Source organism: Oculina patagonica, chromosome 14, assembly GCF_052425735.1.
Source record: "Oculina patagonica isolate OP01 chromosome 14, crgOcupat, whole genome shotgun sequence".
Lineage (NCBI taxonomy): Eukaryota > Metazoa > Cnidaria > Anthozoa > Scleractinia > Oculinidae > Oculina > Oculina patagonica.
In genome coordinates this window covers 7,410,906-7,436,800 of record NC_135771.1, presented here as the reverse complement: position 1 = coordinate 7,436,800, position 25,895 = coordinate 7,410,906, and the positions used below count along the sequence as shown (strand labels likewise).

At 39.2% G+C, this 25,895-nt stretch overlaps 2 protein-coding genes across 3 annotated transcripts in view; one reads left to right on the top strand and one right to left on the bottom strand.

Moving 5' to 3' along the window:
• Nucleotides 1-25,895, bottom strand: part of LOC144638335 (uncharacterized) — a 265,610-nt gene that overhangs the window by 204,366 nt on the left and 35,349 nt on the right. The window lies entirely within an intron of this gene.
• On the top strand, nucleotides 7,262-21,214 carry LOC144638177 (alpha-1,6-mannosyl-glycoprotein 4-beta-N-acetylglucosaminyltransferase-like). Of its 2 annotated transcripts, none has more exons than XM_078497373.1 (4): nucleotides 7,262-7,562; nucleotides 18,715-18,801; nucleotides 19,553-19,636; nucleotides 19,907-21,214. In XM_078497373.1, the coding sequence occupies exons 1-4, from the start codon at nucleotides 7,391-7,393 to the stop codon at nucleotides 21,061-21,063; spliced, it is 1,500 nt and encodes a 499-aa protein (XP_078353499.1). In that variant the 5' UTR covers nucleotides 7,262-7,390; the 3' UTR covers nucleotides 21,064-21,214. The 2 variants fall into 2 exon arrangements, with proteins under 2 accessions (XP_078353499.1, XP_078353498.1); XM_078497372.1 differs by having other exon boundaries at nucleotides 18,715-18,891.

Below are 25,895 nucleotides of genomic sequence, written 5' to 3'. Positions count from 1 at the left end.
GCAAAACAATATCGACTTTATTAATGGAAAGCCTATGTCACCTAAATCTAGTGCTGTTGCCGTTGTTTATTCTGATGCAAGTGACACTGGTTTTGGTGTCTATTTCGTTCAATGCGGTCAGGATTTAGTTTCGGGTACGTGGTCCGACAAGGAAATGCGCACGAGTTCCACTATGCGGGAACTCTTGGCTGTTAAATTTGTTCTTTTATCCTTGCTAGACCAGTTGTCGGGCTTGACTGTAAAATGGTTCACGGACAACCAGAAAGTTCCTAGGATCATTTCATCTGCCAGCAGCAAAGGTCATTTACAGTCCGAAACTTTGTCTATTTTTAACATTTGCTGTTCTCGCGGTATATCGATCGAGATGGAATGGATCCCAAGATTTCAGAATGACAAGGCTGATTTTCTCAGCCGCATTTATGATTCCGATGACTGGGGTCTTTCGTGGAATACATTTCAAAACATTGATTTAGTTTGGGGCCGCACTCTATCGATCATTTTGCAAATTATTTAAATGCTAAGCTTTCTAGATTAAAAATTCTAGATTTTGGAATCCGGGTTCAGAAGGTATTGATTCATTTGTAATGGACTGGGCGGGGGAGAACAATTATGCCTGTCCCCCATATTTGCCTTATTCCGCGAGTGTTACTTCATATACGTAACTACCAAGCGTCTGGGACACTGATTGTTCCGTTCCTTTGTGGCATTCTGCTCCATTTTGGCCGATGATTAGTGCCGGTGGTGATAATTTTTCTGATTTTGTTGTTGACTGGATGGACCTACCAACTGCTAAAGAAGTTTTCATTTCTGGCAGACGTAATAGTATGTTTGGTAATGAGAATTTGAATTTCAGAATGCTTGCTTTAAGAATTCATTTCGCCTGCTAGGTTTTTCTTCTGTTTTAGTATTTTGTATTTTCGTAGGTTTTTTTGCCATCCATGTCTTTCTTTGTACTCTTGAGCCGTGCGGCCTCCAGTGAGCACACAATAGCAATTAAAGTTGTGTTTTGGTTTTTTTTGTTTTGTACTATTGCGCACGGGTGGATTATATTGAGTGAATTTAGACGAGAGTCGAATTTTTTTTCACGTTTTTGAAAAATTAGCGGGAAAATATTCTCTCGTCGGTATGAACTATCTAGGGATTTGGTTGAGTATTTTAGGAGTGGTTGTATGCTAATTTCTTCATCTTGGTGTTCTTCCGAGGAGGCGACTGAATTTTATTTTTATCTTCTTATAATTAGAATTGTTTCTTTCCTTTTCAGATGCGATTATTTATGATGTTAGGACGATGTACCTTGTTTTGTAGTTTTTAGGAGGTTATTTTCGTCTGTGACCAATTATTTATTTATTTTCGGAGCCTTTTTGCGCCCGTAAAGAACGGGACCATCTGTGCCCAAATATTTTAGAGGCCTTTTTTGTACCCGCAAAGTGTTGGACCATCTGTGCCCGAATATGTTAGGGGCCTTTTTTGCACCCGAGAAGAATAGGACAATCTGTGCCCAAATCTTTTAGGGGCTTTTTGCGCCCGTGAAAAGCGGGGCCATCTGTGCCCAAATATTTTAAGGGTTTTTTTTGCGCCCGAGGATTTGGGACTATATGTGTCCAAATGTCTGTCTCGAGGAGAATGGGGCCTTCTGTGCCCGACAGGTTGGGCCTAAGAAGTTCAAGACCGTCTTTGCCCAAAATTTCAGAGGCTTATTTACGCTCTAGAGGAATCGGAATTCCTGTTCCTTAAAAGTAAGAGGCCTCTAGCGCCCAAGAGGTATAGGACCTTCTGTGTCCGTCCGGGACGTTAGTTATATTTGCGTCTGATGAGTTTTGGACCATCTGTGCATGATATTTTTTGGCTACTTTTTGCGCCCAGAAAGTTGGGTTATTTTTCTTTTTGTGCCTGTTCATGTTTTTTGTTCTTTTGAAACCTAGTTTGTTGTTATTCTGATTACTTTTTGCGCAGTGTTTGATCTTTTAATAGTTTCCTTTTTTTGGTTGGTTGTTAGTTCTTTTCTTTAATTTTAGATGTGTTCCACTCGGAGATGTGGCGCGAAGGATGTTCCCCAATTCCTGATCATCTGCAGCCGTTGGCTAGCCACGTCCAGGTAACTGTGCTGGCGTTCAAAGCAGATTGTTCTATCCGCAGTTACTTGGCCGGTTTTAAACGATGGAAACATTGGGCTTCGTCCAATTGTTTTATTCACATGCCAGCCAACTCTTTCCATGTTGCGGTCAACCTTCAATGCCTTATCCTCGATGCGAATTCTCCTTCACCAGTTCTCAATGCAGTTGACAGTATCGACTGGGCTCAACAGTTGGCCGGTTTGCCGAAGGTCTCAGTACATCCCATGGTTGCTTCTTTGGTCAGCGCTTCCCAAAGGATCCTGGGGAAACCGAAATCGAAGAAGGAACCCATCACTCCGGAAATGTTAAAGACGCTTGTTAATTCCAAGATTTCAGATGCGTCCTTCTTTGTCGGATCTGAGAACAGTAGCTCTATGTCTTATAGGTTTTGCTGGATTTTTTCGTCTTATGCGCCATAAGAGCTTGTGACATAAAGTTCTTTCCTACTTATGTGTCCATATTTCTAGAATCGTCCAAGACAGACCAATCCCGTGATGGGGCTTGGATTGCAATCGCGAGATCAGACCGGGAAACTTGTCCTGTGAAGGCCTTAGAGCAATACATTGCTGCCGCAAAAATTGATCTTTGTGAGGATTTACCCTTGTTCAGAGCCCTCTCGTCTCCTCGGTCCACTTCGACAGTTCGGTGTCAGGGCTTAAGCTACACTAGTGCCAGAGAGATCGTTAAGGACGCTTTCAAGGACATCACTGACGTTTCCCGCATACGTCTTCACAGTCTTAGGGCCGGAGGAGCCACTGCTGCCGCCGATGCAGGGATTGTTGATGAATTCTTTAAGAGACACGGTCGTTGGCAAAGTTAAAATGCTAAAGATGGATACGTTAAAGATAATTTTGAACCTTTGCTCTCAGTTTAGAAATCATTAGGAATGTAATAAGACCGATAGTCCGGCGGCATAGCTGAAAAATTGTGTAATTTTTGTTACTACTCTCATATTTTGCAGAACAATAAAGATATGCATGCATATGGTAATTAACTTCTGCTATAGAACCACTCTCAGTTTTCACCGTATTGCCTGTAAATGGCTTTCAAGTTTTTTCCTCGCTGAGACCCTTGCGAAGACGTACGTCGTCTTTTAGTAACTCAGGAATGACTCGATCATTTCTGCAAAAAAAGTGAAACCTTCGTATTAATTTCAACATTTACTTCTAAAAAAATTAATTTTGTTGTATTAATGAGACATTTCTACAAACAAAAACAAAAACTAGTGGATAATTATGCGTGCAAAAATTGTATGCAAATTTGTTACTTGCTGTTAATTGTCTTCCTTTGCCCGTGTTGTGGCAATATTATTTTCGCAGTGGCATTTTAGCACAGGCAAAAGGGAAAATTGTTAACGGATTTTCAGTGACCAGCTGGTATTACTGGGCCGTTGTCTTCCAGTAAAAAAAAACTATATGAAGAAATCATCAGGCCAAAATGCTGAAGCAAATGCGTATTTTGCCAAGAACATACAAGCGAGAATAGTGAATGTCCAGCAAACTCGAAACAGAACAACCGTAGTGCTGGATATTTCACCCTTGAAAAGGATTTACAGAGTTTTATGAGACTAAAGAACTTCACATAGACTTACCAGAGCCAGATGCAGGAGAGAGAATTGCCGAGACGCGTTTAAGGCACCATGCCTTATGGGCTTTGTCGTACCACGTACTATAATACATTTAAAACATAAAAATACAATAAAAATATGTAAAAATATTTTTTTTGCGGGTCGCGGGATCTTTAATTTCGCGATTTGCGAAAATTGCGAAAATTAAGTCACGGCCTGCAAACATAAGTATCAATAACTTCAGGGTAGTAAAATACTAGCAAATTGAAAACGCTTCCGTAGGAAAAAAGCAAATTGAAGGAAACGCATCGCATAACCAGGCGATATTGAAAAGCGCACGAGATGTGGTATTGCTAGTACGACTGTAGGACAGAAAATGCTGTTTCTTTTAGGGGGGACAAGCCACTTAGGGGAAACGAATAATTCGTGCAAGCACCATAGAGCTAGTATCCCTCAAGTGTTAAAAGTGTAAAAGCTCTCTACTGCCTTTTTTAGATTGCACACATTCCGAGGTGATGATAACTGCTATTGGCAAAGCCGTAGAGTACGTAAGTCCGGGACAAACTATGGTTATTGCTTGCGATCAGCCGCTCTTTACTTTAGCAAAAACAGTCGAGTGGGCTCAGAAGGATAGAACATAGAAAGATAAGCTGGAAGTCATGCTTGGTGGTCTTCACTTCGAGCAGGCGGCATTAAGACTTTTTGGGACTGGCTCGCTGGCAGTGGATGGGTTGAAGTTTTGTCAAGCGGATTTATTGTACAGCATATTGTATATATAATAATTACTTTAGATTTTATCTCATCATCCTGACTAAAATAGTTTTATTTATTTATTCACTTATTATCATTATTTTTATTTTATTTTATTTTATTTTTTCTTAACTAATTTAGGTGGAATACCTGTAAACTAGCTGGTGTGACATTTCTGTAATGTCACACCTTACTGCTAAGTGTATGACACATTAAACGACTATTGTATTGTATTGTATTGTATTGTATTGTATTGTCACAAGCTAAGATCACTACAGCAGGAAAAAAAGCGGAATCGCTTCTCAACTGTGCACATATTACGCGCACTAGGTACTCTCTTAAGGAAATTGCAGCAAGTTTTTTTATTCTTCAGAAACAGGAATGCAGGAAGTGTATTGGTGAAATAACACGACCAAAGCTTCAAACCTTTTATTATTGTCATGACTATCGAAATTATCAGGATTGATCAGTTAAACAACAGTGATGAGGTTCGAAATCAATTGGTCCGTCTGATAGTCACCATACAATCGCGAGTAATTAAATCAATTAGGATTAGTGACGTAATCAGTGACGTTATTAATTATAATTCACATAATATCGATTAATATTTAAACGATACAAGTTTTGTCACAAGCTAAGATCACTACAGCAGGAAAAAAAGCGGAATCGCTTCTCAACTGTGCACATATTACGCCCACTAGGTACTCTCTTAAGGAATCGAAACTGCAGCAAGTTTTTTATTGTTCAGAAACAGGAATGCAGGAAGTATGTGAAATCTGTTCAGAAGGGAGAAGAAGCTGATTCGATTTGCACGTGGAGAAGTAAGAAAGAAACCACAATCCGTATACAATTTGAACTTATCAAAGAGGACGGCGGGCCGATAGGCCTGATAGAGAATCCAAGTGTGTTACTGAAGTGGATGGTATCTGGGCCTAAACTAGCGAGGTTGGTCCTCAGACAGTTTGAACCTAATGATGAAGACAAGCACCCACATGCTGCCCCATCACGAGTCCTTTTAGCCTGCGTTACAGACAAAAGTAAACCTCGGTATACTATACAGAATCGCGGAGGTAGCCTCGATAATCAATATCTTTATCTGATAGAGGAACCAAGGTATCGCACCCAAAAGAATGGGACTGGACGTTCAGCGAGGAAACATGGCGACGGATACAGTGCACACTGCCTGGTGCTGCAATGTTCTGTCAAGAGCTCATCCTAGCCAAGACCAGCTGTAGCAACAATATATAGATGCGAGTGCTGTAAGGCTTATTTGCCATGGACTTCACTGTGTGTCTGTGCGTGTCATGAAAAATGTTTAAGATAATAGTTTTCAGACAGCATTTTGATCTAAAAAGACACAATATCTATAGCCATGTGTATGTCACTAGAGCCGCTAGCGGTGATAAGCTATATCAACTCAGCAGTTATCTAGGTTGCCATATTAACACATGGCAAATTTCAACATTGTACCTCTATAGAGAAGTATTAAACACAGCAAACAACACAACAACAAAACACAACACTTCATTTACACCCTAAATTGAAATAAATAAAGTGCATTAGATAGGACTAAGATAACAAAACACAGCAACACACAGACACACAGACAAAAAAAATAAGAAGTTTGCTTATTATAATTTAGTGAAAATAAGCTGGAAAATGGAGTATAATTATGGACAGATTAACTAACAGAAGAAAGGAATTAATGATGAGTGATTTGTTGTTCAATTTCCTGATCTGAACTTACAAACAATGCATAAGTTGCATAATTAAGATGCGGTTACCATGGCGATGGCATTTTATTCCGTTGTACATCTCGGCAGGGCCGCTCCTGGGCATCCCTACACGCCGACATATCCATATCTCCCCTTAAACATGCAGAAAATCGCTTTCCACAGGTAGCTCATTAAATGCAGTTTCCATGGAAACAGCGTCTCTGTCGAGGTGGTTCTACAGCTTAAAATGTTTACTTCGATAGTCTCGCGCTGGGTGCCAAACTTCAGGCTGGTAACAAGAAGTGCACAATTCAGCCGAAATTTTGAGCTATGCCGCCGGACTACGAGCCCAGCAGGTCGGAGAGTACTATCCATAGGGCTGGGGTTTTTCCTCTGCGTTTCCGCTACGAGCGCGGTGAGGTTTTTTCATCCTATGGATGCTTGTTGGTACTTTCCTAGTTTGTTTTTCTAGGTTCTTTATGTCAATCAGGTTTTTTTCGTTATTTTCAAGATATTTGACTCCTTGTACGTCTGCAGTCAATAATAAACCGTGCGGCCTCCAGTGAGCACACAATAGCAATTAAAGTTGTGTTTATGGTTTTTTTTGTTTTGTACTATTGCGCACGGGTGGATTATTTTGAGTGAATTTAGACGACAGTTAAACTGTTTTTATTTTCCTCTGTGAAGGAACTATTATCTGTGAATTATACAAGCTTTTTTATGCCGGTTTACCATTACTGCAGGCGTTTTCTTTTCTGTTAATTGTTTATGTGGTCATTTTGATACGAGCGTATATTCTTGCCAACCGGTTACTCGACAGCGAGGCCTTCAAAGGTTTTTCTTTGTACAAATTTTGCCCTTTATGTGATAAACAAGTAATCGCAATGTACCCTCGTGCAATTAAGGATTAATTTCACTTGCATTTTCAAAGTTTTCCAAATTGCCCGAGTCTTGAACTTTGAAAATGCGCGTGAAATTAATCCTTAATTGCCCTCGGGCCCATGCGATTACATATACTTATCATATCCATATAATGCTTCAGTGCTCCTGCTGTAGTATCTTGCTCGAAAATTTAACATTCTGGCGTAAAACGTATATCACCCCCGTTGTGAGAAACGCTTGAACGGTTTTGACTGTAAATATTTTATTGCAGTGAAATTCATAAGCGAGACTTCAGTGTTTGCAGTAAAGTGTTTACTAGCACTATAATCAGTTTTTTTTAACAACGCCAACGAATTCTAAATATGCGATGCAGATTTAAACGCAGGCATCTTAAGAAGTTTGTCGTGGTGTTCATCGCGGCTTATGCAATCGCTGTTCTCTATAAAAATGTCTACACGTCGTTAGCATTGCGAAGTAGAAGCGAAAACACGACATCAACTGGGCCTAACGTAACAGCTAATGGTCTTCTGTTAGGTGAGTCAACAACAGTTTTCATTTATAGCTCATGTGTTGGGAACTCATAAAAATTTGGGCAGGAATTCAGTCGGGCTTCTTTCTTAGCAAAATTGTGTTCTTCGCGGAAGATGATTCAGTTTAGACGCCAATTTTACCGATTAATTGCAACAAGTGTATTAACCGCGACATGAAATTACTGAACGGACAGATTGCTTGAAAGCAATATTCAGCAAAAAATGTGGAAATTTGACACGATTGCTTGATGAGGTTTATATTAACATAGTTATTTATGTGAGGTTTAAATTAACATAGTTATTTATGTGCAAAACTTCTTAAAAAAACTTTATTAAAACACAAATATTTAATTTTCGGTAAAGTATATCTATCGGTGAAGTTATTGTGAACGCCTTTTGCTCTAGTCACGAAACACCAGCGGTTTGCATTGTTTATTACAGTTTTGAATCCACTGAACTGTTTAGAAGCCTACCCAAGAATCTTTTATTCTGGTAAGCAAAGTTATAGAAAGCAAAGTTATAGAAAACGAGTAACTTCTGTCATCGACCCGAAATTATTGCAACAACGCTTTTAAAGTATAAAAGAATGGAAATTTGGCGATAAACGGCTAGGAACAACAACGCTCGTCGTTCGAGATTTAGCAGGACTACTATGGGTACTGATAAACCAACGTGGAGTGATTACGCAGATTTACTGTTGTTTCGATTAAGTTTTTAGCAACGTCCGATCATATCTTACGCCTAAGTGGCGATACTATTTATCTGGTTTAACAAATTTTCTTGCGTAACCGTTATTCTCAAAGGGAAAGAACCTAGTTAATTAATTGAAAAATGCGATATTTTTCACTTAGCCGCGGGTGGTTCGGTTTATTATACTTCACTTTGAATAAAAATCTCAAGCATGTTCAAGTAACTTATCTTGTTCTGTATTTAATTTATATATAATTAATAAAAAAAAGAAAGAAAAATAATTAATAAAAATAAAAAAAAAAAAAAAAAAAAAAAAAAAAAAAAAAAAAACGCCCACCCTCCGGGGGGGTGTGCACAACAGAGATAATAAAGAAACAAAATGAGAGGGGAAAAGAAAAGAATTAATTGATTTGAAGAAGCCAAATTATTTCTATAATATTTTTTTACAATTCATAAAATAAAAAATTACTGCGAAGATCATTTATCACTCTCTTATCTTGTTCTGTCGTTTTCTTCCTTGGACTTAGCTTTGTCTGTATCTTTAAAGAATATTCTTGGCAAAACTTTAATTATGCCTGAGTGAGGTTTGATTATCTGATTTCTCTGCTGTAAATTTATGTACGGACCGTTATACGCAGTGACACGTCTTTTTAGCTTTGTATTTTAATTCACGGCACATTAATGATCTCTAGAGAATTTTTCCTTTATTTATTTAAAAATTGTTCATTCTTTTTTACGTGGATTTGGAATTTGAAAGAAATAATTTTTAATGGTAACATCACATGGAGAGCTCATCTATGAGTTAGCACAAGAATACCACAAGTTGATGTATTCTAATTTACAGATAATGAAACAATCAATCCTTTCTTTCTCAATTCTTTCAAAACCCACCCTTTGCGTAAGAAACAAAATATTTATTTGGTTGCTTAGTTACAAATAAATATTTTGGTGTAAACTTGACCTTTTTAATTATTTATTATTTCAGTCATGTATATTTATTCATAAACTTCTTTAAAGTGAAATATTTTCTTGTCAGATCTTATCTTATAATTATATTTCTTCTTTCCCATATTTTATGACGTAATCCACTGAAAATTTGAACCATTTACAGACTTCAAGAAAGTTAGTGAAATCTCAGTAAAATGTCTACATTCTCTTTGTAAATTGCAATCTCTGTAATGTGCACACTTACAGAGATTTTGTAAACCACATCAAAAGTCTGTAAATTTCAGCACTTTTTCTGCGATGAGATCTCATAAACTGTCTGTGAAATGTTACTATTTTCCTTGTAAATTTGCTTCAAAATTTACAGAGATTTTGGGGCATAATTATATATATAAATCTCCTTGAAATCTTTGTAAAATCTCCACATTTTCTGTGTAAAAAAAGCCAGTATATAAAATCTTTGTAAAACCGAAATCATAACATCTCAACAAAATCTATGTAGAGAGTGAACGAAATTCATGCATAAAATGTCAGTAAAAGGTACACAAAAGAACTACATAAAATATCTGCAAAATGTATAAAAAATGTACAAACTTTATTGCAGTAAATCTCTGTTAAATGTCCATACTTTCTCTGTAAAATTAACACTTAAAGCGAGAAGAGTTAAGAAACCATAGCATATAAAATCATTGCATAAAATGTCAGTAAAATGTACAAAAATAAGCTGCTAAAATTGTTGCACAAAAAACATGTTTGCAAAATATACACCTTTTATTATAATAAAAGTATAAAAGTGACATTCCCATAACAAAAAATCTCAAAAAAACTATTTCTGTAAAAAGCAAACGGAAATTGCAGAATGCATTTACATTAATTTCAATTAATAATTGCAAATTTACCACATCTTAGGTTAGTGTGTAAAAAAGGGTAATTTCTTATGGTTCCTTAATAATGTATCATAGCACACAAACTCTGAAGTTCAGAATGTAACTAACGAATGTGACCTTGGTTGCTAAATGTATACACTATAGTACACAAAATACAATGTTATAATGACATATAACCTGGAAAGACAGGGAAACAACTTTCCAATCACGACCAATAACCCGTTTAACCATTTTAAGTAAACTATTTTGGTTATTTCCTAGAATGTTGGTTAAAATGCAATGTAATTGGTAGCATTGTAATATGCACCACCCTAAAAGCTGCGTTCGAAATTTTAGAGATCATGTTTAAATGCCACTGGTATGGTAACATGGCAAGTATAATAATAACCAGTTATACCGACACAAAAAGAAAAATGGTGGAGTATCCATGTTACAGATGTGTATATCTTACAGAAGTAGAGTGAAGACTTTTTGTCTACTTTAGATCATGTGAACAGTCTCTAATAGGGAGGTGTCTGCATTATAGAGGTGCTCATAACTGTATTGACCTAAATTATAACAGTCCAAATTCTTTTCTATGGAAACCTTTACAATATGAACACCTTCCCAATTACAGTTCAACTAAAAGAGGCAAAACTGATAAGAACTCTTGTAATTGTACCTCTGTAAAATGGGCACCTCCATAACATGATATGGACCCACTTTCCCAAGGCCTGTTGTGTACATGAAACAGGTTATCATCATAACAACAATTATATCCTCTTTCATAGTTATGTTACCATACCAGCATTATGATAAAAGTATAGTGATTTCATTCAATTACTGTAAAATATAAAGGTATTGCGTCATTTTGTATAACACAAAGTATTTCTAAAGAATTCAAACATGTACTTGTACTTAAGTTCCATTTTCCCTATAGAATGTTATTTATATTAATGACAGTTCATAATCATTCAGTAGCCATGGTAATTATTCTACAGTTTGTTTGGTCACCTCTGTTACATCAAAATTGTTGCACTGTTCACACAGTCATTTGAATCCATATCACTTTTGAACTGGTTACACCTTTGCTTTATACAGCCCTAACCGATGTTGAAACAGCATTGTTTTGAAAATGCTGAGAAAGTGTTTATAAAAGAATATGGTTTCATTGTTCTGTAACAACAAAACCGCTCTCTTTTTTTTAAAAAAAGGGGGTTTCGCGTTTTTGTGTGAAATTGGCTGGCTCCTAAAGAGTACAGAAAATATGGAAAACCACAGAGTGTACTGCTTGCTTATACACTTAGAAATTGGTTTCATTGGTTTCTTGTAAACAGTTTAAGGCCCAGGGATGTCGCTAAGGGCCAGCTGGTGGCTAATTTCACTGACTGAAAGAGAACTTACATTGTAAGTCCGGCTGAAGTTTCACATGAAAACAAAGACTATGGCAAACTTTTAGAGCTTCCAGGGCCAGAAAAGCCAACTGGGCTTGTTGATGAGCCAGCTACATGTAAGTACTTTCTCAGCTACATCCCTGAAAGCCGTATAGCTTTTGATAGGTCATAAATCCCTGATGGCTCAATCTCATGTGTAATTATCATAATAATTATAAACGAATCAAAAATTGGACCCGGGCGCAAGGGTTGTTTGGTAGCTTGAGTAAAACAGACTCTAAAATAATAAATATTTGACCAAATAAAGGAATTGTACATGTAATATGAACAAAACTAGCATACAATGTATGTTAACATATAATCTAAAAAATATAGAGGATATGTTGAAATGTACATGTAACCTTTTCCCCTAGTAACATGCAGCACAAATCCTATAGTTGATGTTTGACAGGATATTGCAATAAACAGGGAGGTGTGGTGATCATGCAATCCAGGTTTGAGCTCTAGCTGGGGTAGCAATATTGGGATAACTGAATACATGTATCTGCTATTATTAAAAACAAGTCATGCTATATTTTAATTCCTGAGTTTTGACTAGTTAATAGGCAATAGAATATGAGCTCATATACAATGTACTACATGTATGGACCACAAAATATAGTGGGTGTACCCATTGACGAGAACAACCGGGACGGGACCTCAAATATTTTTTTTCTTTCTTTGGGTGTTTTGAATAAAACAATAATTCCACTTGCACAATATGAGTTAGTAATAGCCAACTGATATCCAACACATGCTAGTGGAATGACTTTTAATCAACAATTTGAATTGGAATCATAATTTAAGCAAGAAAAAAGGTGTATTTTAGGACATAAACTTCAGTCAATGCCAGCACTTGAGCTCACGACTTAAGCTAGAGACTCAAGTCAGAACTACTTTTAGTTTTTGAACAGTGTGAAACTATTTTAAAAAGTCCTAACCTGCGATCAGGCGTTCTTTTTTTGCGGCGGGAGGAAAAAAATCCGCCTGATTGCAGATTAAAAAAGTCCTTGCTGCTATTATTTTAATGTAATTTTTGCACTTTATCTTGTATAAGCGACCTAAACAACAAATAGAAGCTAACCACAAGTAAACTGAAGTAAAAGCTAATGCAAGCAAACTGGAGATAAAACTAACTGCAAACAAACCACAGTGCAGAAAGCTAACCGGTCCTCATAGAGGCTAACCAAAGTGCTGGCTCGAGTCCTGGCTCGAATCCTTAGCTTGATGTCCTGAGCTCAAGTCCTGGCTTGAGTCCTAGCTCAAGGCCTGGTTTGAATTTTTGCTTGAGTCCTGACTTGGTATTTAGCTATCCCGTATATAACAATTTTTCCACAAGTGTGCATAGTAAGTAAGATGGTAGATAGCTACACAACTGTAACAAGGTGCATAATTAAAAAAAAGTAAAGCCCGCTGTCGAGCCAAGTGGTTCATCAGGCCAGAGCGTTTCCTGGTTTCTGTAGCAATTTTCCCGCGAACAGCGTCAATCATGCGAAAAAAAAAACAGACAAATGTTTGGGGTATTTAAAAACGTAACTGAACGCTTTCTAGCCCAGCTACATCCTTCAAACTCGGCAAATAAAAACTTTTGCCTAGTATCTTAACTTTACAATTCATAAGTTGTCCAGAATTCAATTTTTGTAAAAGATATTTGCCGTTGGATTCCCATACAAACACCGTATTTCTACCCGCTTTGCCTACTCGTCAAGATGGCGTCGAAAACCGTGATAAGGACTATTGACAATTATTCTTTTTCTTCTTCTTTTTTTACGAATAGATCAGGGTTTTCAGCTATCCAAATGATTGTTTTAACGCAATGGCAGGTGAAATTTGCCCAAACAAAACCAATGCTTGAAACTGCTGCAATGCGTATCATAAACTGTTTGATGTCTGGGACTTTCCGCATTTTGTAATACGACATAATAAAAATCTTCAAAATAATTTTTTAATCCATCGGACAAATTCCTATTGTTGGCAGTGTAGCTCCGAGTTGTGCGTCAGCGGCCAGTTTCTTCTTAAAAAATGCTTTGATGTCTGTCTTCGCGATTCACGTAGGTTGTAATAAGTGTAACGCCAAAACCAGTCAAAGAATGATTACTGGTGAGACCACCCGATTCTTGTGTAGCTGCCACAGAAGCTGTCTCAGTAGCTGGCTCAGGAGATGGCTTAGGATCTGGCGGGGTTGCACTACGAGCTGGCGCAGATTTTGTTCCTTTTCTTTTGCGATTATGGCCGCAGCCTCGATAGCAGCTTTTTTCTGTGCTTCGCGAGCTTGTTTTGTTTTATCAGCCGTAAGTTTGCCAGCGGTTACACGCTTTGGATTTTTAGCAGGCTTTGTTGCCGCAGTTGGTGAAATTACTTGGCTTACATGAGGTGCAGCGATATCTTGAGCTGTCCGTGCGCCTTTGGCACTACCCGTTGTTCGTCAGACATCGTATACTTAAAATAAAATAATATTTAAGTAGAAAATTGGAGAGTTGTTTTGAGTTGGAGAGTTTTTGCTCAGGATTGCTCAGAATTTTTTTCAGCATTTGCTCAGAATTTCTAAGTAATTATTCCTCAGAAATATCTTCATGCTTGATTTCCACCATAGCTGGTCGTTTTTAAGCTGAGTCGTAATCAACGTGCTTTGCCGTTATCAAAGCAGCAGAAGTTGGAGCATAATTGAAAGACAAACCGCCAACAAGATTGGAAAGCTCGTTGTTGATGACGTAGTCATTTTTCAGCTCTTTCTGCAAAGCTTCGATATCTTTGAGGGCACGAACAGACTTGTGGCTTTCATAAAAAAGAGTGAGCGCTCTCGATTAGATTTTCTGTTGTCCTCACCCCCACAAACGCTTCGTACCTGTTGAAGTGCTTTTCGACGTCTTTGTCGGTCAAACGTTTTACCTGCTCGTGCGTCAGCTGCACAACGATCGCGCAAGTCTGGAATTTCAGGTCCTTGGATCGATGCTTTACTCTGACGGCATACTACCCGGTTCAGCTTACAGCAGATTCATCATGGCAGCTTCTTCTTGTTCATTACATGAAGAAGATGCAAGCGGGTCAGTAATTTTTATATTGCACGTTAAAAATAACTTTAATAAAAAATTCTATTCCGTTAGGGTGGCGATGTGAAATGAGAAGATGTGAATACTTTTTTCAGCTTAAAAATCAATTCTTTGTACTTCTCTTAGGTAAGTTCGCCAGCGTTATCATCAAAGATTGCCTTTGTGGTCTTCGCAGAGGGAGTGTTAAAGGAATGAGGATGTTATGCTTGTCATCTTTTGAGACAGCACCCACACGCTGATACCGGCGTGGCGAGCAGAAAAAGCGAGATTGTCCAACTCCCCCGTTGGCTCTTTCACATCTTTTAAATCAGCGCGGTCGTCGAGGATGATAAGCTTGGTCGTTCCTTCCAAAAGAAATCTTGCTAGCCTGAACCAAATTCAACCTCTTGCTGCTCGCAAATGAAAACATAAAAGCGGGGATCATCCTCAGCGAAGCAATGATAAGTCTTGTTGTGCGCGAACGTCGGGAAGATGAGCACGATGTAATCGAACTTGCCGCCGAAAGCGCCACAGAGCTTATTGACCAAAAACCTTGTTTTGCCTGCATTTGTCGGCCCCACAGTGAGAGCGTTGAAGGGTATCTTGGCAGGATCCATGGCTATATCAATACATAACACTTTCTAATTCTTTATTTACAATAGAAAATTGCGCATCAGCGATAGCGAAAATGTAGCATTTGACATTGCCTGAGCCTGAGGCGGTTCTCTGTATCTCTAAATGAACGCCATCCTTTGTGTTCACCAAACGGAGCCCGCTGCCGTGCATATTGTTGTCGATCGTGGAGCGAAGGGCAATGAAAAGCCCGAACTTTTTTCTGCGTAAAACTTTGTAACGTTATTAAATATTTTTTGGTCTGCGTGTTTGCCAAAAAAACCTGAGAACTTTCTCCCAAATGTCTCTTCCCGCAACACCCTGACTGTACACCTTATTTGGCACGCCGTTCACGCTGATTTTTACATTTGTTATATCAGGGTCCAAGAAATTTTTCCGAGTTTCTGACGTCTGCGGCGTGGGGTTCAGCAAAAAGAAGTAGAAGTCCCTTCAAGGAGCGCTTTGGGACGTTGATGCTTTCGTTTATGATCGTGTCAGTAGCTTTTTTGACTGAGATCGTTTTGTAATTATGCACATGCTCGTACATGAAAAGTTTGCCGTTAATTTAAGTGCTTTCTACTTCTCTTGCAAGTTCTTTGAGTTGGATGTCAGTTAGTTCATACCCAAGTTTTTTTGGGTCTGACCATCCCCTCACAACCACATTTGGACTGTTCAGTTTTATCTCGAAGACTAGCTCGTTTGCGAGGGAACGCGGATAAAACACACCATGGTCTATCAAAATCTCGTGATCCAGTGGGATACGATTCTTGCTTCCAAACACTTCTGCCAGCGTTTTTTCCACTCAACGCCTGAGGTTTTTTTGCCACCAGCGTTTGAGCAGATTATGCATAATTCCTCGATCTAGAAACCTTCAAGAAACATGTTGCCACGCTTTTCTACTGGCAAGCAAAGGTCCTCGAAAAGTTTATAGACGTCGTAAGCGTTCGTATCCTGAAGCGTTTCTCCAACAAACTTAACCACAATCCTTGAGACAAGCACCCTTGTGACGTTGTTTACGAGAACGTTGTTGGCATGGCCGCTCACCGTCAAGTTGAACACAAGAGCCAGGGAGCCTGGCACGACAACGACACCCTCTTCAAGCATAGGCACAGCAACTCTCAGAATTTCTTCTGGAGACGCTTTATTCGGGTTAAATGTAACGCGATGTCGCACTCTGTCTGCCTTGAGCGCGTTTGGTGTTTTTTCTTCGAACATTGGTCTGAGTCTTTCGCTCACGTCAGCCATTATATTTAAAATTATAAAAAAATATATATTTATTCAATATATCATCATGGAGGCACACTATGACCGAGATCCGCTTTTGGAACATACAGACGACCGTAATGACAACGGTGACAACGATGAAAGCGATGCAACAGGCCCATTCAATCCTGGAGGGGCGTCAACGCCCGGACCTAGCGAACGAATACCACTGAGAGCCACCACGACAAATAGACCGCCTGAGCGTGGCTCACACACCGCGGAAAACTCTTTCATCAAGGGCAATGTTTCAGGAAGACGGGTTTAAACCCAATATTCCCAATATTCCGCTTGCAAAGGAAACCTTGGCACAAAAATACCCAAACTACGGGAAAGATGGTCATTTCTGGACCTTTGAGGTCTCGAAAAGATACTCCGGTAATGTTGCTGTTTTTGGCCCAAGAGGCGGTGAGACTCCACTTTTCACGAATGATAATTAAACAATTCACCCAAAGCTGCCAAAGTCAGTTATGAAAACTCTCGGCCAAGAGAGAACATCATTAATTCAGCAAAAAAAAATGAAGATGCCGAAAAAATTGACTAAAACCTCAGAGATGATCAGGAAGTTGTGAATAACGAATATGAGGAACTTGATGTCCGAAAACGAAAAAGGATTAATGAAAAGACCGAGCAGCGAAACGCGTTTTTAAATGAGAGATAGCGCCTCGAAGAAGGGCTGTCCTTACGAGAGCGAGTGGAAGACATCTTCAAAAAATATGTTTTTACTGTTGCGGCCGTTTTGCTTGCCGTTGGCTTAACGATTGGCGCCATTGTGTGCTCTCTTTTAAAGGTCTAAAGTCAGTGGCCATCGGGATTGGAAATGGTCTTCAGACGCTTGGCAAAAAAATTGGCAACATTCTGCCGGGCCTATTTGACTCGATTGTCAGCTATCTGTTTCGCGCGGCCGGCCAGGTGATCAGCTTTCTCGGCAAGAATGCTTGGCTTTCGATTACCGCGGTAGTAGTCTTTCTAATCGAGCGAGTTCCAAAACGAAGCGGCCCACCGCAAATGTACCAGAAATAAGGAAGGCTTTGTTTTTTTCGATCGATTCGTCTTGGGTAGCGGGGGGCCGGTTTTTTTGTTTATCAGATTCGAAGAATGGCTTGTTGGTCTATTGACTTTAAATGGCCCCCCGCTCATACTTGTTGCCCCCACATTTTTTTGTGCTTGTGTTTACTTGATCGTTAACTTCAACTTTCATCCCCGCTACGGCCTGCTTCAGCTGATTGTTGTAGCCTACCATGCTTTTTGTGTTTATCACCATCCGCTCGGGCATCAGCCAGACTCCTGGGCACACGGTGAGGTAGAGTCTCACCTTTGCCTCGTCAACGGAAAACTGGTATCTTTGAACCGACTTTGCAAGGTCCGGTTGCTTTATAGCGTCTTCCACCAACACAAGGAACTAGCTTTGCGCCTCCTTTGCGCGGCCGCCTGTGCCAAGTATGCTACTTCTCACGTTCACCTGCAAACCAAGAACACAGTAAACAAAAGCCTCTATCGACTGGTATATTCTCGAAAAAGCTGCCTGGGTCAGCCGTTTGGACAAAACCAGTCTGCATCGTCATCTGGCTTTAAACGCTGTACTATTAGTCACGCACTGTCACGCTCGAGAGGACCTGTGCCAGAACCCACCACTAAAAGCTGCGCATTTTCTGGTTAGGGCAACTACAGTTTTGGCCACTTTTTTGCCAAAATTTGGGTAGTAAAAGCTGCGCATTTTTAGTTAGGGTAACTAGAGTTTTGGCTACTTTTTTACAGAAAATTTGGGTAGTAATTAAGATCGATTTTGAAAGCAAAATAGGAAGTAAAATAAGGTTGTTGTAAAAGCTGTGCTGAAACGAGTATGTATGACAGAACCATCAACATACATGTGTCACAGAACCATCCCTATACATGTGTGTCGAGAAGGGGGGGGGGGGGAAGAAATTTTCAAAATGAAGAAAATTCAACTGTAATTAACGTGATAAGTGATGTCTCTAAAGATATTTTGGGTGTATTAAAAAAAAGGATGTCGTAAACCGCTTATCTGAAAGCAAGGATGAACTGTAAATATTGCAGATGAGACTTCTTTAAGGCTTTTACGTTGTAAAAGATTGAAAAATAGTGTGCAGAAAAGAGAAACAAGTTAAAATATTTAAATGAGTTAAAATGTGCAAGGTATCCTATTGGCGTTGGGATAAATTGTTCTGCTGTGAACCAATAGCGTGCTTACTGAGCTTACTGTAATTAACATCGACATCCCCACTCACCACAAGAACCTGGTCGAGTGTTTTGGGAACCCAGACGATTTCTAACAATTTTTTTGCTACTCTTGGTTTTAGAGTTCACGTCAAGCATAAAACAACAAGTTCATACTGCCCTGAACTTAACGAAAGATGAATCTGAATCGATCATCGTCACACTGCCCCGTAAGTTTGACACACCAACTAAACAGCAGCCAGCTCAGAATGCTGTACGCTCAAAGAAAACTAGGTCGGAAGCAAATATCATAATCCCAAGTAAGAACAATTCATTCTCAAAGGTGATGTACAGAGTGTTTGTTATATATCTCAATGCAAAAGTTTTGCCTGTAATTTAATACCCAACCCTCCTTGTGGCATTGATGAACTGTACGTATTACGAGCTGTCAGAAACTCTAGCGCTCATGGAAGCTCCTGTTTTCACGAACATGTTCGCTAACTTTGAGATTTCGTGGAGTGTATGTCGAACTATCACTGGTGCAAAAGCTATTTCCTCTACAGAGGCTTGTTAATTCTGTTGTGTACGCTTCCAATAAAATTAGCCAAGATAATTAATAAGGCGCGGGGAAAAAAAAGGGAAATATAAAGTGCGCGGAGATCTCCTTGCACTTCCTCTTGCCTTTCTCCTTCGGGGCTCAGCGGGAAAAAGGTTGCGATAGTTCTCTTTTAAATATCTTAGTCAATGGTAAATAGATCATTTACAAGGTTTTTTGCTAAGCCCAAAAAACCTTTTATTTAAATAAAATTAAGGTGGAACATTAATTCAGAATTTATTGTTTCTTAACGTACCTTGCTTTAAAGCTGTAGAAAAGTGTGGTAGACGTTCGGGATCTCTCCGCGTACTTTGGACTCACGCCCGATCAAGAATTCTCATATTTTGTTAACGAAAGTCATTTTCTACTTGTCTTACTCTTAACAGAACCACATGCTTCTATTTGCCTGGACAAAAAGATGATGAACACTTCCATAATAACCAAACTGGGAAGCTACCCACAAACAAAAAGTAAGATTACAGTATTAATTTTAAAATGTCCTGATTGAATTTATTTTTGCCGGTAGTTTTACAAGTAATAGTTATACATAATTCATATTTCACGCATATTTCACATAAAATCGATTTGAAAATTTCAGTGTTTTTCAAACCGTCAACCGTCAAAGCTTTATGCCTCCACCACCTTCCCCCATGTCCATTACATTTCTTCCTTATCAACATCAACTGTTAATAACTGTGCTGTGATTATACACACTTGAAAAAAGTTTTGTTTTATTTCAGGATTTCTTACTATTGGAATCGCATCAATTGTTCGACCACAGGGAGAAAACTACCTCATTAAAACGGTTCAAGGCTTGATTGATAATACAAGCGATGAGGGCCGACGTGAAATTTTCATTGTTATATTTCTCGCCGACTTTGATGATGCACCTAAGTCCACTGTTTTGACAGAAATCTCGAATCGTTTCGAGAAGAACATAAATCAAGGTTTTATTCGTGTAATCTTTGCACCTATGGAGTTTTACCCGCCACTCTCGAATGTGAAAAAGAAATTTGGTGATAGCCCACAGAGGATCTTTTGGCGCTCAAAGCAAAACATAGACTTTACATTTTTAATGTGTTATTGCCATGGACTCTCGCAGTATTATCTTCATTTAGAAGACGATGTACTTCCAGCGCCAAGCTTTTATCCAAAGCTTCGTGATTTTATCTTTTCTGTTAAAACACCTTGGCCCATTTTAGACGCTTGCTTTGAGGGCCACGTTGCCAAAGTTTATCACGGCAACGACCTGGAGAATCTTGCCACGTATTTTTATCTCATGTACGACGAAATGCCAGTGGATTGGCTGATTATCTTTTGGCGAAAGATCAAATATGACCGACCATACGATCAAGAGTTTATTTTTCCTCCGGCTTCACTTTTTCAACATCTCGGAACTCATTCTTCGTTTGCAGAAAACAAGAATCGTAGAAAGATGGGGGAGCAATATTTTGATCAGTACGATGTTAAATACAAGGGTTTAAATCCCCCGGCGATCATCAGAAGCCAAATGACTTCCAATCATGGACTCCCACAAGATGCTTACAACAAAGGATATGGCTATTTTTGGACCAAGGAATTGAAGAAAGATGACTTTATTATTGTTGAGTTTACTTCAGCAGTGACTGTTCGAAAAGTACTTGTTGATACAGGCTCTTACATTGCCCCTAAAGATCAGCTTCAGGCGGCTGTTTTACAGGCAAGTTTTAAAAACGAACAGCAAATAAGTGAATCTTCAAAGTGTAAAGACTTTGAAACAGTTGGAGAGTTTAAAAAGGGTAAAGTAGAAGTCACTTTTGATGGTGCGGGTAAAAACATAACTTGTTTACAAGTGTTGGTAACGAGTACCCCGGCTAACTGGATCTTCTTTAGGGAGATTGATGTTTGGCAAGTTTAAAATTACATCACGTACACTGCTCAGGGCCTGAGGAATTTTCAGGCTTGGCGTGAGAACTCATACAGACAAGAGACATGCAGTCTCGCTCTTCAATTTGTTTGCTAATAATAATAATAATCAACTTTATTTATAGAGGGTAAACACATAACAGTAAAAAACTGACAGACCAGTGGCCCTCTAATATAAAATACAATCAAGAACTAAAAACAATGCTAAAAATATAACAATCTAAAATTACAAAATTTAGTTAAAAATACACTATAATATAAAAACTAGGGAAAAATTACTCTAAAATGACGAAATTGATATAAAAGAATTAACTAAAAAGTAAAATGATCCAAATGTTTGTATGTATCTTTAAAAAATTCAAACGTAGCCTTCTTAAAACTTATTAAACTAGGCTTGTTCCTTATGATGCTGGGTATAGTATTCCAGAGGCGTGTAGTCGATACTGTGAAAGACCTTCCGCCTTCTGACTCCCGTTTGAATCGGGGGCAGACAAGGTTTAGTAGTCCATGTCTGCTCGATCTTTTATTGATGTCGGCGTTTCTTATCAGCATCTGTGACAAATAATGTGGACAGTCCCCAGACAGTCGTTTGTATACCATTGATAACCTATTTACATTTGCCTCATGATAAAATGGAACCCAATCCAATTCTCTAAACAGTTGTACGCTATTCGCTTTAGTATCCGCATTTAGTATTACACGTGCTGCGCGTTTCTGAAGCTTAAATACTCTTTGTAAATTCTCAGCAGAGCATGATGTCCACACGGTTGATGCATATAGTATTGTCTGCTTGATCATAGCATTATAATAGAGTTTCCTTTGATCAAGAGGCAGAGAGCGTCTTATTTTTCGTAACACGGCGATTCTCTGCGATAACTTCGTGCATAGATTTTCGACATGTTGGTCAAAGGTAAGCTGGCTGTCAATCGTGACCCCTAATAGTTTATGCGAGCTCACTTGTTCAAGTTCAGTAGAATTTACGTGTAACTGCAGAGTGGACTGTTCCAGTTTCTTGCCTAACCGTTTACCAGTAACAAGCATGGATTTTGTTTTGGATTCGTTTAGAATCATTTTGTTGTCTGCTGACCAGTTCATAATTTATCAATATCCGTCTGAAGGCCGTTTGAGATTTCGTTGGGTGCCGCCATATAATGGCTGGAGTAGCTAATAGTTGTGTCGTCGGCATAAATATCAGCCACGGAGTGCTGCAATGCTGCAGGTAGATCATTAATAAATACAAGGAATAAGATTGGACCTAAGATGCTGCCCTGTGGTACACCCAGTGTTAAGGCCCTCTGGGTAGAATGATATCCCTCTATGTTCACAAACTGGCGTCTACCACTCAAATAGTCACGGAACATGGGTAGACTCCTTTTGCCTACTCCAAGAGCCTTTAATTTTGACAGAAGCAGTTTATGGTCAATCAGATCAAATGCCTTTTTGTAATCGATAAAAACAAGTCCAGTGACTTTATCATTGTCGAGGTTGAACAATAACTCGTCTACCAATCGGATAAGCGCAGTTTCAGTGGAGCGAGATTTTCTAAACCCCGACTGAAGGGGGTGGAAAAAGTCATTCTCTTTCAGGAAGTTACACAAGTGTTCACATATGTGTTTCTCCAGCACTTTCGAGAGAATGGGGAGCACAGAAATCGGTCTATAGTTGTTCTTGTCGTTTCTGCTGCCGTTACCTTTAAAAACAGGGGTAACTTTTGCGATTTTCCAGGTAGTAGGAAACGTCTGTGTAGACAAGCAGTGGTTCAGCAGCTTCGTCAGCGATGGTGCAATTGCTGGGGCAGCAATTCTGAGTATTTTGGTGCTGATGCCGTCGTCTCCGGTGGCCTTATGGGTTGGAATTGATAATAGTAACTCTACAACCCTCTTCTGTGTTATATTCGGGAGGTCAAATGCACTGATGCCCAGTCTGGCAGTGGTCACCGTTAAGGGGTCAGTCAGCGAGCTAAGCCCAAGTGCGGCAACCAATGTTTTCGGTTGATCAACAAAAAACGAGTTAAGTATCTCAGCAATGCTTTGCTTATCCGTGATATTTGTCTCGTTTTCTACAATTTCCTTTATTCCACTCTTAGCTCCTTTGTCGTCATTCGATAGACACTTGATTAGATTCCAAAGTTTCCTAGAGTTGTTCTTGTTTTCGGTGACTTTATCCTTAAAGTAAGATTGTTTTGTACTCCTGATAAGTTGAGTCACTGTGTTTTTCGCTCGCTTAAACGCATTCCAATCTCTTTCCGTTTGGCTTTTTCTAGCTTTGTTGAGAAGCTTGTCCCGAGCCTTTATCCCTTTCAGGATTTCAGTGTTGAACCATTTTGGTTGAACTTTGCGCTTTACTCTCTTTTGTTTCAGAGGGTGGTGTTCATCAATAACGTCATTAAATACGTTATACCAGGCGTCGACCACATCATTAGTATCTTCGAACACAAAGGCACAGTCCCGGGGGGCCTCTTGCAGCGATGAAACAAATTGCTCTTTGTTAAGACCTTTTATGTCCCGATAAGTTATCGTCGTGTGTTGATCTTTATTGTTCTTTGGGCATTTAATGAATTTCCTTGTAACAATAACTGGGAGGTGATCAGATATCCCAGAGGACATAACCCTCACACTGTGAAGCCGCTCCGGATGACTACTCCAAATGTGGTCAAGGCAGGTTTTTGACACGGGCCTGGTAATTTTATGCACAAGTTGAGACATATTCAAATTACGCATTGTTTTTAAAAGAGAGTGTTTCTGGACTTTCTTTGCACATAAGAAATCAATATTAAAGTCGCCTAAAATAACGATTTCTCGATTCAGTAGATGTGCGTTTTCGATGTTCTTTCCAAGTCTCTTATCGTCTGCCAATTTATATGAAGGAGGACGATAGACGCCGGCAATGAGTAGGGGGCGCTTCGACTTGAAAGGGCAGGTTTCAAGCCATAAGCACTCTAGATCGGTTGCTTCGAGGTCATCGCACCGTTTAACCTGCAGCGAACTGTTTACAAAGGCAAGAATCCCGCCACCAGATCTTCCGATTCTATCTTTACGATGTAGATGGAATCCCGGGGTAGAATAAAACGAGTCAGGCACTTTCGCTGAACAGAAAGTTTCAGTTAAGATCAGAATATCAGGCTTATCTTCTCCGCTGTTTGGGTTTGTCAATTTGACCCTGATCTCCTCCAGCTTGCTATCAGTAAGATGTTGAATATTCCAATGGCAAACTTTCAAGCCAACGCCGCGGCTAGCCGCGCCATCCCGGGTTTTGAGCAATATCTCCACATAAAATAAGAACATTCACGAACAGAAGGTCTCTGGTAAAGCGTAGCGACAACAGATCAGAACTCCGGAGATAGTCAGTTGACAACAAAAATAACAACAGCAGAAGTAATAATTAAACAGCAGAAGCAACAGCAGCGACAAAAACAGTATCTACACTGGACGAAAAAATGGATTTATTCAAGTTTGAAAGTTGAGCAAATATGATGCAAATTTGGGCATCTATCTTTGCACTAAATTTGCTCAAGTTGTAAAGTTCATGTAAACACAAATGTTTGTATCTGATGAATTTTTGTGCAAATGTGACGTAAAGATGACATTTGCTCCTTATTTACCTCACTTTTGCTCGCAAGGCAAATTTTTAACTTTCATATTCATTTGTTAAACATTTGCCTTCTGTGTATAAATTACACGTTTACTACTTAATGCAAATTCAAGTAAGCACTGTGCAAAATAAATTGTTTACATCACATTTGCGCGAGATACAAATAAGTAACTTTACGGTCAATTTTCTCGGATTCGCCATACAAGCAAACGTGTACATTTGTTATAGATGTGCGCATGTGTCAAAGAAATAATTTTGCCTCAATTACGCTCACATTTGCCAGGGAGCAAATATGTGAATTAACCAAATTTTTGCTACCGAGGCAAATGTTTAAATTCAGTTCACTCAGGAGCCCATGGTTCACTTAAATTCTTCTTAATATTTGCTCTGTTTGGAAGAACAGTTTGTTTCAATGTTTCGTGTTTTCACATGCGAAAAGCAAAGTAGCTTACTATAAAATTTTCAATGATTTTTCACGTATAGATCAGACTTCGACCATCAACAAGGATCTTGAAATCATCATCTCCCTACCATGAAAACATGACGACCTAACTCCCTTATGTTCTGGCACATATCCCACTTGCGGAGGAAACCTATATATAGTATACTACAGTGGAAGCTCTCCAAGCGAACCCTAAAATAGGTGGTCATGCATCTCTAGTTATGGCTGCAATGGTTTTTGAAATCTTAGTTTTTGAAAATCATTTCTGTAAGCAGGCAGTTATAGTTTTGAATACTTTTTTTGTCTCATGGGTGGCCATTGACAGGAGCTTCGATGGTTGTCTGTTTACTGCCATTTTCACTATTTAGACAAAATTGATCGTTGGGTGTCTCTCCCTACCACCCAGCCATCCCCACCGCCCTACTCTCCCTTGTTTCTTTGGGTCTTATCGGACCGACTTGTGGGCAAGTTATAAGCGTTGATAAGTATGATATCATATGCGGTAAGTCCAAGTGTGTATGCTCATTAAATGGGCGTCGATAACTTGAAAGCGAGGCATTTATGCTAGCTCCAAAATTCCCCCTGGTATACGCAGGACACTTAGTATGTGTACAGGACACCACTTGAAATTAGGAATGCGTTCTCCTTCGTCGAACGCAAAAAGATCTGTTCCTGATAATGCCAGGTGCCTCTGCCTAAATTCAAACAGGACAACAAAAAACTGCTGGATAAAGGCCCAACAGTCAGCTCATTTTATATTTCACCTCTATAAAGTGACCACTGCTTGAAAG